A 14,894-nucleotide genomic window follows, 5' to 3' on the forward strand; every position below is an offset into this window, starting at 1 on the left:
TCATTGTTTGTCAGAATCTGGAGAGATTTCCAACAACCTCATTTTGTGATGAACAGTCAGATATGTTCCTCTGGTAATTTAGTAAAGATCAACTTTTTTATTTCAGAAAGAAATGCCTACAAACAATAGTGTTTGTAGTTTTAGTAGTGCGTTCGTGTGTGCCATTGTCGTGCCGTTTACTTGTTTGGGACGGCGGCAGGGGTGAACTTCGTCCCGGGGAGGGGGGGGCACTGAGTTGATCCCCCCGATTGTCATTGTCTAATTTGCACACTGGGCTTAAAGGCCAAATTATACTACTCCGACTCCGTTACGGACAGACAGACGGACGGAGTCGGACGGATTGGTTGAATTTATAGTACTGCGAAGGCTGTGGGTGCTGAAAACAATTCACTGCCAGAAGAGTACAGTAGGTGGCGCTGCACTGCGATGCTAGCTAGGTTATCGAAAAGTCGGAGCAAATTTACAAATTTTCAGCAACTACACTGCCCATTTCTCGTCATATTTTAATTCAAATGCTGATTTTCATGTACTGTTTCTCTGAAATATGAATTGTAAAAACTTACAGCAATGGCGGTCAAAGGATTCGGTTTGTCTTGTTGGTCACGGCAACCATAGACATATGTCTATGACGGCAACCCCGCCCCCACCCCTGACGCAAGCGGTTCTTAATACAGACCAATCACAGCCAAGGGGTATCCGTAAAATGACAGACGGATAGTCAGGAAAATCAGGAGGTGCACGTAGAGCGCGTTCCCTGTGTCCGTCTCCGCAAAAACGGAGAAGTATAAATATGCCACAGGGAACGCCCTCTCCGACGAGAAACTCCCTCACCCCCCTGATCCCTCAGAGATGGCATTCAATTGGCTGAGTGAAAAACAAATTATTTTGTTGACGTGTACCCAGCCGTGCTGGTAGCCCGATTGAAATGCATGTGCTGTCTAGTGCTAGTGGGTGGTCCAGACAGCATGTCCAAGCTAACCACCCGCTGCATACAGTCCTAAGGTGGAGCGACACATTTACTGATGCAATTTCACCAAACAAAACAAGCAACAAGCAATAATTTTCTATTGTATAGTTGGTTTGACAGATTTTGGGGGGACAAAAATGTTAGGCCAAAGGAACGAAATTCCCAGAGGAAGCTCACTTACATTTAGTCATTTAGCAGACACTCTTATCCAGAGCGACTTACAGTAAGTACAGGGACATTACCCCGAGGCAAGTAGGGCGAAGTGCCTTGCCCAAGGACACTTCATTTTGCACGGCCCGGAATCGAACCAGCAACCTTCTGATTACTAGCCCGATTCCCTAACCGCTCAGCCACCTGACACAAGGGTAATCTTAACTAAATGTGACAGATCCACACATCACTGATGAGGGCAATTTGAAATAAGTTATTTATTCATTTGACTTTAATGATGCTCAACTAATTTTATTCATTTTACAACATGAACACAATATTCTTTAAATGAAACAAAATATATATAAAAATACTTTCCCCCACTACATAGGGTTTAAAAGGGGAGAGTTCCCATTCGTGGGGGTGAGTTCCAGACTGCAGAGCTGGTGCGTTTGAAGAAACGAGGTTTGCTCTTGTCAAAGATGTTCTCCAACCGTGGCTCTTCGATCTCCCCAAAGTAAATGTGCAGGTTCAGCGGATTGAAATATTGCTTCATCATCGACTGCTTTAGACTGAGGCCTAAAGGACACAGTTAAAATTACAGTCATATAATGTGAATCAAATCATTTGTTACAGTTGTCAGTGTATCCTCCCCTTTTCCATAAGAACTCCGTAAGTATTCCAGAAGAAACTGTTTAAACGCTACTGCAATTTCCAATGTGTCATTATGATGTAATGAGGCAAATGCCACGTTATACTGGCCGTGTGGACTATAACTATAGATGTGATTGGTGATCAGTTAATATATAATGTCATGAATCATAAAAAGAGGCATATTCCTTTGTCGTCAAAATACCTTCTGCCCATGATGGAATGGGTTTCCTTGGTGCCGACTCATCATCTGTGGAGTCATCGCTATTCTGGTCCATCCCATAATTCTCAGGATTATAGCTGATAACCAAAGGTTTGTTGCCACCCTTCGGAGTGATTTCATAAGACTGAGGCGATTGCTGCAGGGAAGGACATAAATCATACTATAAGTCTGAATATATCATACTATTATGCCAGGAATCTCTATATGTGTATGACGTTGTTTGGACGTGACAAATTAGGGTTAAATTTGGCTATATCTGAGTAAGCATTCAACTACAACCGACATTCTGTCAAACAAGAAGAACTAGCAACCAGTAACAGTGTTGTGGCCAATAGTGTTAATGGTGAGGGGTTTTGAGGCACTATTTAGAGAATGAGGTTACACATATCGTAATTGTGTCCAAGCAAATAATTATTGTGCTGCCTTCGGGTCACATGACCCAAAGGTTCATAAAGAACCATCGTTGTGTTTACCCAATACAAAAACAAATACAAATAATTTTATTTTAACCTTCGCAATGTGGGGGGTCTGAGACAACCCAATGGTTAAAAGAAAATGCTTCACTTTGTTTTTTTATACAGTAAAGTAGTTGCAATACGACGGTGGGTCACAATGACTGATGGGTCAGAATGACCCGAAGATAACACAAGGGTTAAGAAAAACAAATTCAATGTAAACACTATTGTCAATGATATGCAAGCCATAAACTGTACAAAATAATGCAATTTTCCTAAGCACCTTATAGTATATGTTTACAAACTGCAGTGTTTTTGTGACGGCCACTGTACTATCAATTAACCAACATCTAAATCACTGCGTCCATCACAGGCACTGCACTTTACTGACACACAATGCTATAATTCTAGGAATCTGTGCGTGTGTGTGTATCTGTGAGTTACTGAATCAATTAAACAACATCTTAATCACTGGTTGCACCAAGAGCACAGCACTAGTTATACAAATTATACTCAGGTTCTGAATTTGAAGGCAAGTATTAGACAGGATAGTAGAAATGCACGGTTACTCCCATACCTCAATGTCCACAGTCTGGTTTAAAGCTAATCCTTTTCCTACAGGTGTCATAACAGCATGCTGCAATAGAGAGCATACAAGGGTGAAAAACCGTTCTTAACTCTGATCGGTGATGAAATGAAATATCTATCTGAAAGAATCGTACTATACTCACAGATAATAATAATGCATCAATATACAAACAATAACAACGATTTTAAGTGTTCCCACACTTTAAAATTATTCTTCACAAAGTCCCTGTCTGTAACCAACAACCATCAGGTATAAATTTGTAACCTCTGGCTTGACAGCTTCTCTCTGTTTGGCAGCCCTCTCCTCTTCAGCCAACCTCGCCTGCTCCTCCTTGTGGAACAAACATAGATATGAAATCAGGAGCCTATGAGAGGCCGTATAGGCGATAATTCATACTTGGTCTCACATACAACACCATAACCTCACATATATACCATTATACTCTTGCACATAAACTGACATACCCTTTTACATGCAGTCAAACTTTCCTTTATTTACTATCATATTCTCTTACAGATTGCTATTCTCTCTTACACACACAAAAATACCCTTGTATATGCACCATCATACTAAAGTATGACAATATATGTAAGAGAGACAAATAGTATGTGTGAAACAGTTTAGTATATGTAATATGTGTATGTAATAGTATATGTAAGTCAGATTAATAGTCTGTGAATAAGAATAGTTACATGCAAGAACCATAATTACTGTGTAAATGTAAAAGAATAACAGGCTGTGCAAGAGAGAATACTTGCTTATGTGAGAGAATTTGATTGAAACGGAAGGCAGTTTGAAAAGGAAATGGTACTAAATTCTAGGGCTGTCCCCACTCAGTCGACTAGTCGATTTTCTGGTCGATATGCTCTTGGTCGACTAAGATTTTTTTTAGTCGAGCTGCCGTATGGCAGTGCGAGATGTGATTCCCGCTTGTGTCATCATTGCTGAATTAACAAAATGTTCTACAGAAATTGTAGATTATATTATTTAAGACAAATAAAGCACCTCTAAAAATATATAATTTAAAAGAAAAGGTGTTACTGGTTTCCCTTTCGTTAATCTGCGCTTTGTTTTGGTATTTTGCACACGGCACAAGCACAATTGGCTGCCGAACTACAAACTCTGCCATAGCCTTCTGTCGGTGTTATTAGTCAAAATGGCAAAGAAATCTGTGGTATGGCAGCATTTCATTAAAGTACATTTCCATTTTCAAAGTACTGGGTGACTCGAAAAACTTTGAATGCAAACTCTGCCTACAACGGTTTATTTTTCATAGTTCGACATTGAATATGATGTAGCCTACCACCTGAAAAACGTAAGTTGGCATAGCCCTACTTCGCTCATGCTAAAGCGCTGGGTTGAAAAATGAATATGCCTATTATAAGAATCACATCCAAATCGAATGACATTATCTTCTCCGGCCAAGACAACAAAATCTTTCTCTGTTGCACCGTTCCCCACTCAGCTTCTACGTAAGTTCGCATGCTGCAAGTTTTCAGGCAGTGATAAGCGCGCTCTGATGATTTGCATGTTAAACAAACAATATTTTTTTATTTGTAGTACATTGTAAGATATACTAAATACCATCGGCATTCGGTTACAACAGGACTGGTGATACAAGTCTTATTATTAGTAGGCTATTAGCGGCTGAATCTGCAATGTCCAGCAGCCATTGAGTCAGATCGGGAAAATTTTTGTACATTTTTTTTGTGTGGGAAAAAAAAAGCGTTTCAAATTTCAATTAGTCGATTTTCAGACGTTTTAGTCGAGTCTTGGTCGACCAAAGAAAATCTTAGTCGGGGACAGCCCTACTAAATTCTCAGTTCCTGACTGGCTTATACATGAAGGAGGAGGATTTCAGGTACATGTAGCTAACGGCCCACCTTCCCTATCAAGACGAGACTGAGTGACATGACTTGTTGGCAGACAGTGGGCGGCTTAATGAAGCCATTGGACTCATTAATAAAATGTTGAATACTCCAAATGCTGCAACGTCATTGTCAGAAATGTTGGATCAAAGACGACAGCCATCCACAGATGATTTCTAACGTTGACGATGAAATGCGCCGGCTCTTCAGACCTGGATCAGGTGCATCAAGGAGCAGCAGCACTCTGACAGGAGTCAGAGTGCAAGTCTTAATGCTAGCCAAGTGATGCAACCCCGATATCAAACTCAGCAGTATTTCGGTGGGTGGACTGAAGGTGAGTTTAACGTTACTCATTAAGGTCAAATTATTTCTGTAGACTGGGATATTGAAAAAGCAGTGGCTTCAATAAAAATTTCTGTATCCCTGGCTACAGAAATTATTTTACCTTAATGATTGTGTTGGTGCGACAATGTTTGCGATTGCGTTTTACTGTTAGGCAGCCATAATCACAGTTTTAACAAGCTAGTGTGTCTGTTAAGCAAATGTGCAACGTCATGGAGAAAAAGGCCAATGATAAAAAAACAGCGAATTTTGCAATTAAAAGGATACATTTTGAAAACCAACTACTCCCAAATGTAAAAGTATCTCAAAGTAATCCTCAATATTTTTCAAACGTATCTGTAATCCGATATCAATCAGGGATTTCCTCCCCTTTCTTATCAGGAGAAACTTCAAGTTCCTGGCCCAGCATGGGGTCAGAACATAGAATCCTTTGTGTGAATACTGTGGTCTAAGGAAGAACTCACTTTTCTGGATTTCTAAACATAGTCCCAAGGACTACATGGCTCATGGACACAATTTCATTGACAGTAGTGGATGTGTTATAATGTGTGCTTTTCTTATTTACTTAGAATGTTGTTTAATTGATGTTTGATTATAACTTCCCTTCAGGTAGAGTTACGTTAGTCAATTTTAGATCCAAATAATTGTACCATACTAACAAAACCATTTATGAATGTTGTATTGTTATATTTTGAAGCTTAAGCATTCCATGAACATTTGAAATACTGAACTCAAAAGCTACCAACCACTTCACACCTAGACGTGAATCTCAGGATGACGCCCAGGTGGGGAGTAACTGACCAATGAAAGAGTTCACCTTCAAAAGGATAACCCCTTTCGCTTGGATTATAAAACCCACGATAAACAATCACTCCCCGCTTTTTCGTAGGAGTTAAACTGAACGCGTCATTTCCAACCTATTCCTCACATGAAGCAACCTCACTGGACCGCCCGGAACTTTGACGAGAGATTCCGTTTTCTATTCGTTGGACAACTAACGAAACTATCGACTCTACCTTTCTTCAAACCGACAAAAGTAACTGCGATTTCTTACTTGTGACATTGGTATGTTGTGATTTAATTTGTAATGTTTGATTTAGTTTGCAAATGATTTAACCCGATTTTCGTTAGGTTTAGTTACCATTGTTCTAGAGCAGGGATTCCCAAAGTGTGGTGCGCGCCGAGTGGAAAAATGTAATGGTGGTCTAATGGTGTAATAATTAATATAAATTTTTATATGGCAACGACAGTACGAGCGTTCTGATTGGCTAATGGGTAGTCATGCCAGCCGCGTATTGCCCTGCTCGCCGGTCTGATACGGATCTGTATTGCCCTCTGACTAGGGATGGGTATCGAGAACCGGATCTTGTTTAGAACCGGTTCCCAGTGAATCGATTCCTTGGAATCGTTAGCAAAATTCCTTAACAATTCTGTTAACGATTCTCTGTGCCTTAAACAAATAAAATGCTAAGTTTAATAATGGAATAAAAATCGATATGCTCAGTTTAATAATGGGACACGCGAACGTCTGTCTGAATAAACTATAAAAGTTCGCGCATGCAGCAAACATGGCAACTAGGAAGAAGCCTTCTAAAGTTTGGTTGTATTTCACACAACAAAATGACAACAACGCCACTTGTAACGCATGTAAAAAGTCTATTTCGTCGAAGCGAGGAAATACTACAAATATGAAGAAGCATTTGAACACACAGCATGGAATGAAGTTACTGGAACGTCATATGTGTTCGATGCATGCAGCAGCGCAGCTAACGTTCGCGCTTCATCTCTAACTATCTAAGGTAGAGCTAAACTGCTCAAAAGTGATCACAACCACTTGTTACTGTGTATTGTGTGTAGTCGATCTAGTTATCTTCTGTCCCGTCGTTTGAAGCATACATTTTAGCTCCGGCATTCGTCTCCCATTAGTATTGATCTTATTGATCATTTCACGTTATTGGGGCGGCGTGTGTTATTAGCAAACGTCGCATTATTAAACTGAGCATATCGATTTTTAATCTATTATTAAACTTAGCATTTTAATTGTTTAACCTTTTAATAGTCCTGTTAAATGTGCTTGAAAACGCCTAAACACGCCTAGATTTTGTTTTGAAAACAGAGGCCTGAAGAGGCCTAGAGGTGGTAGGTATTAGCTCATTTCAGAGCCAGTCAAAGCCAGTTTGAGAAATGTGTTTAGAACGAGTGTGTGTGTGTGGGGGGGGGGGGGTGCAGGACGCACAGTAGTTGGCTGTAGAGGGGAACATCGATAAGAAAATCGAATCGATAAGCAGGAATTGATAAGGAGTCGGAATCGTTAAAATCTTATCAATACGCATCCCTACCTCTGACGTCATCTTCAAAATGAGCAATATTGATAAACATCAACAGCCATGAGGAAATTCAGAAGCAGCGAAAATTGTTATTGAAAGTGATAATGAAGACTACAAACTATAGTTTGAATCACTTGTGTTGTTACTTTACTGTAAATTAAAGCCATTTTAGCTGAGCCGTGTTGTGAGTTTTCTATTGATCATTGTACCTTGAAGTTAGCTACGCAACACCTGAAACACATTGTGTCGTGAGAAGACTTGAGCTAAACAAAACGGTTTTCTATTAACAATGACCATTTCTCTTCATTTACAAAATGAAAAGAGCGAAACATGCCATATAATAAACAACTTGACCGTTCGGCCATGCCGGGAAATATCAAACTTCGGCTTTGGCGTATCAACATCGCCATCATAAGGAGTTAATATATATATATATTTTTTAATTAAATTGCGATTTTTCACAAAACAAAAACATGAATTTGTTCGGTTTGTGTTTACACTGCAACATTTAACAGCGGACTAAATCTTGTAAAGAAACTCCACGCGCTAGCAAACTGTTCTCTCATTGGTCCGATTTTAATGCGGCTATAAATAGGCTCTGTTGCTTTTTTTTAAGGCATGGGGGAGTGGGGGTGCGTGAACCTGGTCGGGATGTAGAAGGGGATGCGTGGCCTAAAAAGTTTGTGAACCGCTGTTCTAGAGGCCTCTCTCTCTATGCCAGTTTATGTGCAAGAGTATTACGGTAAATATGGGAGCAGGGTTTCCTGCAGAAAATTGGTTAGTTAAGGTGGTAGGGTGGGGTTTGCCGGCAGACCGGGCATAAAAACAACATTTTTATGCGTTCTGCAGAGAAGGGAGACTGGATTTGGTCATGGTTTGGAATGAAAGGGAGAAAACAGGACAGAGTAAAACGGACGATATCGTTCTGTTTTTTTTGACAACGTAGTTAAGGCAGGCGTGTGTTTCTTAGGCGGCTGCCTTAACTGCAAAGTGCTGCGGGAAACCCTGATGGGAGAGTATAATGGTATATATGTGAGGTTATGGTTTTGTATGTGAGACCTTAAATCAGTTGGTATGTGGCTGAGCATACCACACTTCATTTTTGAATTTACCCTCTTCGTCTGCTCCTCCAACTCCTTTCTCTTCTCCTCTAGCACTCTCTTTTCCTTCTCTCTTGCAGACTTCTCTGCTTCCCTCTGGAGAGCCAGGGCCTTTTCCCGCTCTGCTCGCTCTCTGAAACAAGCAAGATCAAGATGATCCCATAAAAGGAATACAAATTTGAAAAATCTCCCAAAAGAGTAATCAAATGGAAGAACAGCTCACTTTTCAGCAGCTGCCTGTTTCTCTCTCTCTAGCTCTTTCTCCCTCTCCTGCTCCTTTTTCAGCTCATGTGCCCGGCGGGCCTCAGCCAGTTTGCGAGCTCGCTCTTGCTCCTCCTCTGTCCTCCGCCTGGCCTGCTGCTCCTGCAAGCGCCTCTCCTCCTCCTCCTGGGGTCACAGAAGGGTCAGACACACAACCACATCCTCGCATCCATAGTATACTGACCGACATAAGCTACTCCCCCAAAAAACATTGGAATGGGGTCTCACAGCTTGTTGGATCCTCTTCCTCCTCGTTTCCTCCTCCAACCTCCGCCTCTGCTCCAGTTCCTCTTGCCGCTTGGTGGCCACCTTCTTCTTGGCCTTCTCTTCGGCCAAACGCTCCACTCTCAGCTGAGAAACAACAGTACAGACATAAGAGCCACGTCGCACACCCGAACCCTTTGAAATGTCACTGAATGACAGGCTTAACCCTATACTCACTTTATCATTTTTCTCGTCAATTTGTGCCATTTTTTGCTCAATTTTCTTTTTTTTCTCTTCTTCTTTCTGTTCTTCCTTTACTCGTGCCTCCACAACTTTTCTGAGTCTTTCATCCCTCTTCCTGAAAGGGATGACGTAGACATACTGAAACTTACTGGTAAAGCGAAATAAGGGTAATCCAAGCAAGTAGCAACATTTTACATACATTAAACAAACCACATTTTACTTAACACAAACCTTTTCATCTCTTCACGTTTTCTTCTTTTTTCCTCCTCCATCTTTCTCTTCCGTTCTTCCTCCTGCTCCTGCTTCTTTTTAACAGCCTCCAGTTTCAGACGCTCCCTTTCCTGAAACAAAATATATATATATTAGTTATAAACAGTTCAAGTTTTACCATGACAGATTCTACTGCTATAGTGAAACTAAATAACAAAAGGTTTGTAGTAGCGATTTCTTTTATTTAAAGTGAAATCCAGACAATGAGTGATAGTAATAAAGAGGATGGCAGGGCATCACTGATCTAATTACCAAATATTTTACAATGTTAAAACATAAAATGTTCGTAGAAAACAAATAAAAACATAAAACATAAACAGTTCATAGACAGGAAAGCCAACTAGTACCATTTCTATCCACCAACAAAGATGAGATGGGGTGACAAGATGTTCACACATTTGGTGAAGTACCGAAAACTACTCTATAAAACCCCCAACATTTACAATCCGACCTGGTTTGTACACTAACACTTACCACGATACCATTGACCGACTAGGAAGCAGGGAGGAAGAGAGATGTTTGATTAAGAAACTACATTATGAACATTCTAGAAAAATTTAAGCTTTTCTGTAAAAATGGACAGACTGTAATGCTAGCAGATGTGAGGAGGCCAAATTGATTGTGACTTACCTTGGCATCAACTTTGAGAGGAGTGGTGTGTTTAATGAAGGACTTCATCACACTGCCACGGCCTACAGAGCTTGGAGTCATCATCAGCATCTGGTTCTTCTGCACAGTATGAAGGAAGGACCTCATATTGGGCCTTATTGCCTAGGCATCACAGACCATTGTTTAATGTCATGATGACACCGCTTAGAAAAAGAAACAGGACAGTGCTATGGCTAACAGTTTGAAAACACCTTCAACTTACAGTCTGGCTTTTTTGGGGAGGAGAGGGCTTCTTCTTTGGGCTTTGGAAATCGCCTGATGCATCCGTGCCTCTGCGTTTGGAGCTTGGTTGGGATCTAGGACAAGGGCATAGTTGACTGAAAATGTATCTTTACTCTATTATTTGACTTTAGGCCTAAATAGTTTCACAACTTACCTTAGAATTGAGTGTGACTGATTTTTTTTCCAGTGACCATCTACGGACAAATCAAGCATGTTTGTCGTTAAGCCACATTCTCACACAGAACAAAGATACTACACACAGACCACCATTTATACAGCAGGTTCCATAAGCCCATTAACAGTCTACTTTTATTTCTAAATAATAATAATATAAAACTGTCTTTGTGAACACTAAAAACGTCTCAATAGTTGGTGTGACCACTATTTGCCCTGACGACAACTTTACCTCTGGTATTAATTCTAAAAGTTTGTGCAGAATTTTACAAAACACTTTATTCCAGCAATCCTTTACAGCATCCTAGAGGCAAAAGTGTTTTGCCTTTTCAACTGTTCCCAAAACTGTTCATGAGTTTAGATGATGCCATATTTAATTGTAGGTCACACACAATTGAGTTAGCCTGTTGTCATTTTCTGATCGTGTGGCCCATGGTCTTGCCTTGGATTAAAAAGATTTGGGTTCATAAAAAATATTTTGAGCTGCACTTAGAAATAGTCTATTTAGCTACAATTTGGCACTGGAATCAATTTTCAGCACTTGTCCTTTTAACCAATGTTTTTTCAACCTTTTTCAAAAGCCCTAACTGGAGCACTTACAGGAGCATTAGTAGGCCTAGCAAGACCACACTTATGGAATCAACATCAGTATGTTTGTGAATATTAGAAGACTAACAGTAGTCTGTGCAGACAGACAGCAAATGGTATGACAAATGGTACCTGAACCAGAGCAGGGTGTGCTACTCTTGTCTTTGGTGATCATGGGGATGGTGGAAAGCATGCTAGGAGGGTTCTGGGCCATGGAGCGGGTGAAACGAATTCCGTCGAACTCTGACTGTGGAAGGACTTTGTTATCCTGAACCTCTGGAGAAGTCTCTGTGTGGGTAGCTTTAGTCTGTTCCTCTGCTGTGGTTGCCTCTTCAGACACCACCCTAAGGCGAACACACAGTATGAACTTCAAAAGGAAGTGAGAACACTGTTGTTGTGGAGCTAAAACACAAATGAAATCGCCAACAAACATTCACTAAAGGAATAAAACAGTGTTTAATGAAACAAATATGGAATATTCTTACCCTTTTGTATTCTCTACAACCTCTTCACCATCAGACATTATGACATCCTCTGCATTGAGAGATAACGTCAGTTAACCCTTGTGTTATCTTCGGGTCATTCTGACCCATCAGTCATTGTGACCCACCTTCGTATTGCGACAGATTTACCGCATACAAAGACAAAGTGAAGCATATTCTTTTAACCGTTGGGCTGTCTCAGACCCCCCACATTGCAAAGGTTAAAAGAAAATAATTTTAATTTGTTTTTGTATTGGGTAAAATCGGGTAAACACAACGATGGTTCGTTATGAACCTTTGGGTCATGTGACCCGAAGGCAGCACGAGGGTTAAAAAGTTGGACATCTACACCTCACTTGCAACTGCAGAACACAACCCAACAAATTACCATCTCTAGTTTGACAAAAATGGCAGAAAAAGCATTGGATTTGACACAGCACCCCCTGCCACCTCCAATAATTACATTAAGATGTTATGTGATGACAATGTGCAGCAGCAGTGTTGCAAACTGTATGGACAAGCCAATATGCTTGCACGCAAATTTCACGTGTACGTATTATGTTAAAATTGACCTTTTAAAGCCTCTGTACTCCACTCTATACAGCCCACATTGTTCATGGCTCAAATTAAAGCAAAAATGAAAAAGCTTCAGGTGGCATTTAATGATGCATTCAGAAAATCGCTTAAGCTCCTAAGATGGACAAGTGCAAGTCATACGTTTGCATCTAGTCAAGTTACCACTTTTCATCCTCTGTTAAGGAATTAAACGTATAAACGTGTGCCGGCTAAATAATAAAAAAACGATTGATCAGAATGGTTCTAACTGATCCTACAAAGTGACCAGGTATTCCACTTGTTTTTGGAAACATTGGAACAAAAATGTATGCATTTTAATCACGTTAGACATATTCCTGTCTATGTCCATTACCATGTGTCCTTGTATTGTATTTTATTCTATATGGACAGTATGTCTTGAATACATATTACTCACCACTGACGTTACTGCTGCAGGTGGAGCTACCCATGCGAGCCTTCTTCTTCAGGAAGGAACGCCTGGAGGCCTGCCGCACCGACTCCTGGGTCATGCTGTGGCGTAGGCCTGCCAGGGAGCGCCGAAGGGTGAGAGAGTGGCGCACAGAGCTGCACGAGCTGGAGGTGGTGGCTATGGCCATCTTGGTGGCGGAGCGGCCAGGGGAGGGCGCTGCTTTTACTAGTATTTCAGCAGACCGGCGGTCGGCAGCGGTGAGTTTCACCACAGCTTCTGGCAGCTGCAGGCTGGCAGGCGAGTGGTGTGGACTCGTAGTGTGCGGACTATTAAACTCCTTCCCTGTCTCTGTCTCCTTGTGTGTGTTGTTCACCGGGATTTGAGCATTAATCTCTTCTTTAGGTGCCCTCTCTGGAGGCCTATCTGAAAGAGACTTGGGAGGGGTGCTGCTGATACCTGAAAGCAGCTCCACATCCTCTGCCTCCTCAGACTGCTGCTTCAGGCCCTGTTTGTTTCTACGAGTGCTGCGTTTGGGCTCTTCAAACACCTCAGAGGTGGTTGCCTCTGGGCCAACATCATCTTCAGCAATGAGATTCAGTGTACTAACAGAAGAGCGGCGCAAGTTACTACGCTTGCCCTTTGAAAATCTAAGGGTGAAAATAGACACAAACAGTTAGGTGTGCGTAGCTATGAAAGTCACCTAACTGAGTAGGCTAGAGCACAACATACCGTCTCTTGGCTGTCTTTTCAGCCCGTCCCAAAGAAACTCGTTTTCTGCGATTGCTTTTCTTCTGGGATGGGGTCTTTGGCATCAACTCTGGCTCAGCACTGAAATCACTGGGATGCAAAAGAAAAATAAGCAGTTCATAAATCAGCAATTATTGTAAACACAATAGAACCAACTCTGTAAAACCATTCCCCCCTTCATGTTCTCTCATATTTCCAGTAGTCTTAACTTGGAAATGGGAGGGAAGACCCTACATTATATATTAATATAAATATAATAGAGTATATGCACAACACAAACCTTCAAATTGTCAACTCACCTAGAGAACATCCGATTGGCTTCTTGCTGGATCTCCACGAGCCAAACCATGTGGACGTTTTCGATGTCACTTATAAATTCTTGTACTTTGCCATCAAACATTTGCATGAGGGCTTGCGTTGACGAGAAAACTGAGCAGCTCATGGTGAAGGCCTGAAAAATACAATTTGGCTTATTAACAGTGCAGCGCTATGCAATTTATCTAGACTAGCAAGCCTGCCTGACAGCAACACTATGAAGAAATAGTGAATTCGACAACAAAACAACCAGCAATGCTAGTTTATGATAAATAATTAGGACTAGCTGGGCGACGTAAACTAAGTTGCTAGCAAGCAGCAAATAGTTAATGGTAGTCTGCTGTTCTAATGTCCCTGCCCCAACACACCTGATTCAAATGAATGGTCATAAGCAGGCTTCTGCAAACCTGGATTACGACCCATTCATATTAATCAGGTGTGTTGGAGCAGGGAAACATCTAAAACATGCAGGACAGGTGTTCCCTGAGGACTAGGGTTGGGAACCACTGGTGTAGACTTTTACAGTACTGGCAAAATGACTTCAACCAAAACGATTAGCTAGTCTACTTACCTGAAATAAGACCCCTACCCTGAGAACATAAGACACAGGATCAAATGTATATAGTCATATATTTTATAATAACCGCCGCGGTCCTGCAGTGTCAAGAAGTTCATAAAACCGTAACTACTGCATTTTCCTCTTTTTCCGTACCACCCGATGAAAACTGTCCATATAGTTTTAAAACTCCCAGTGCCAATGGGGTGCCGTTCTGAAATGACGTAAGAAAACGTCTGCTCGTTTTGGTATGAAAAAGTAATGTTGCGTCTTGTTCCAGGTTCAACCCTGTCGGCGAAGACTGGGCAACAAGCGGATGAAGCACTTGAAATATATATAGATTTGCCCAGTAATGGTTTATCCAACTGAGTTTAATATTATGGGTTCCAAACGGCCAAGGCAGTTGATACGGGCCGCCAGTGCCGGTCCGAACACATTCGGCGCCCTAGGCGAGATGTATCAACAGCACCCCCCCAAGACGCAACACGGAGATATGACGTGGCGCG

General features: G+C 41.3%; 1 protein-coding gene and 1 long non-coding RNA gene across 5 annotated transcripts in view; one reads left to right on the plus strand and one right to left on the minus strand.

Annotated features, from left to right (window-relative positions):
- The window catches only part of LOC134023037 (uncharacterized), a 258,879-nt gene that overhangs the window by 204,335 nt on the left and 39,650 nt on the right, over positions 1 to 14,894 (plus strand). The gene's annotated exons all lie outside the window — the stretch shown is intronic.
- incenp (inner centromere protein) lies at positions 1,377 to 14,744 on the minus strand. Of its 4 annotated transcripts, none has more exons than XM_062464812.1 (19): positions 14,404 to 14,744; positions 13,817 to 13,968; positions 13,500 to 13,607; positions 12,777 to 13,417; positions 11,789 to 11,837; positions 11,436 to 11,647; positions 10,696 to 10,735; positions 10,522 to 10,615; positions 10,281 to 10,421; positions 10,125 to 10,142; positions 9,612 to 9,721; positions 9,375 to 9,495; positions 9,162 to 9,284; positions 8,896 to 9,059; positions 8,685 to 8,805; positions 3,300 to 3,365; positions 3,024 to 3,083; positions 1,974 to 2,127; positions 1,377 to 1,696 (listed from the first exon to the last, which is right to left on the minus strand). In XM_062464812.1, exons 2-19 carry the CDS (start codon positions 13,957 to 13,959, stop codon positions 1,512 to 1,514), a joined length of 2,550 nt encoding a protein of 849 aa, XP_062320796.1. In that variant the 5' UTR covers positions 13,960 to 13,968; positions 14,404 to 14,744; the 3' UTR covers positions 1,377 to 1,511. The 4 variants fall into 4 exon arrangements, with proteins under 4 accessions (XP_062320796.1, XP_062320794.1, XP_062320793.1 ...); XM_062464810.1 differs by lacking the exon at positions 14,404 to 14,744 and adding an exon at positions 14,201 to 14,288 and having other exon boundaries at positions 3,300 to 3,362; XM_062464809.1 differs by lacking the exon at positions 14,404 to 14,744 and adding an exon at positions 14,201 to 14,288.

Source organism: Osmerus eperlanus, chromosome 7 (genome assembly GCF_963692335.1).
Source record: "Osmerus eperlanus chromosome 7, fOsmEpe2.1, whole genome shotgun sequence".
Taxonomy (NCBI): Eukaryota; Metazoa; Chordata; class Actinopteri; order Osmeriformes; family Osmeridae; genus Osmerus; species Osmerus eperlanus.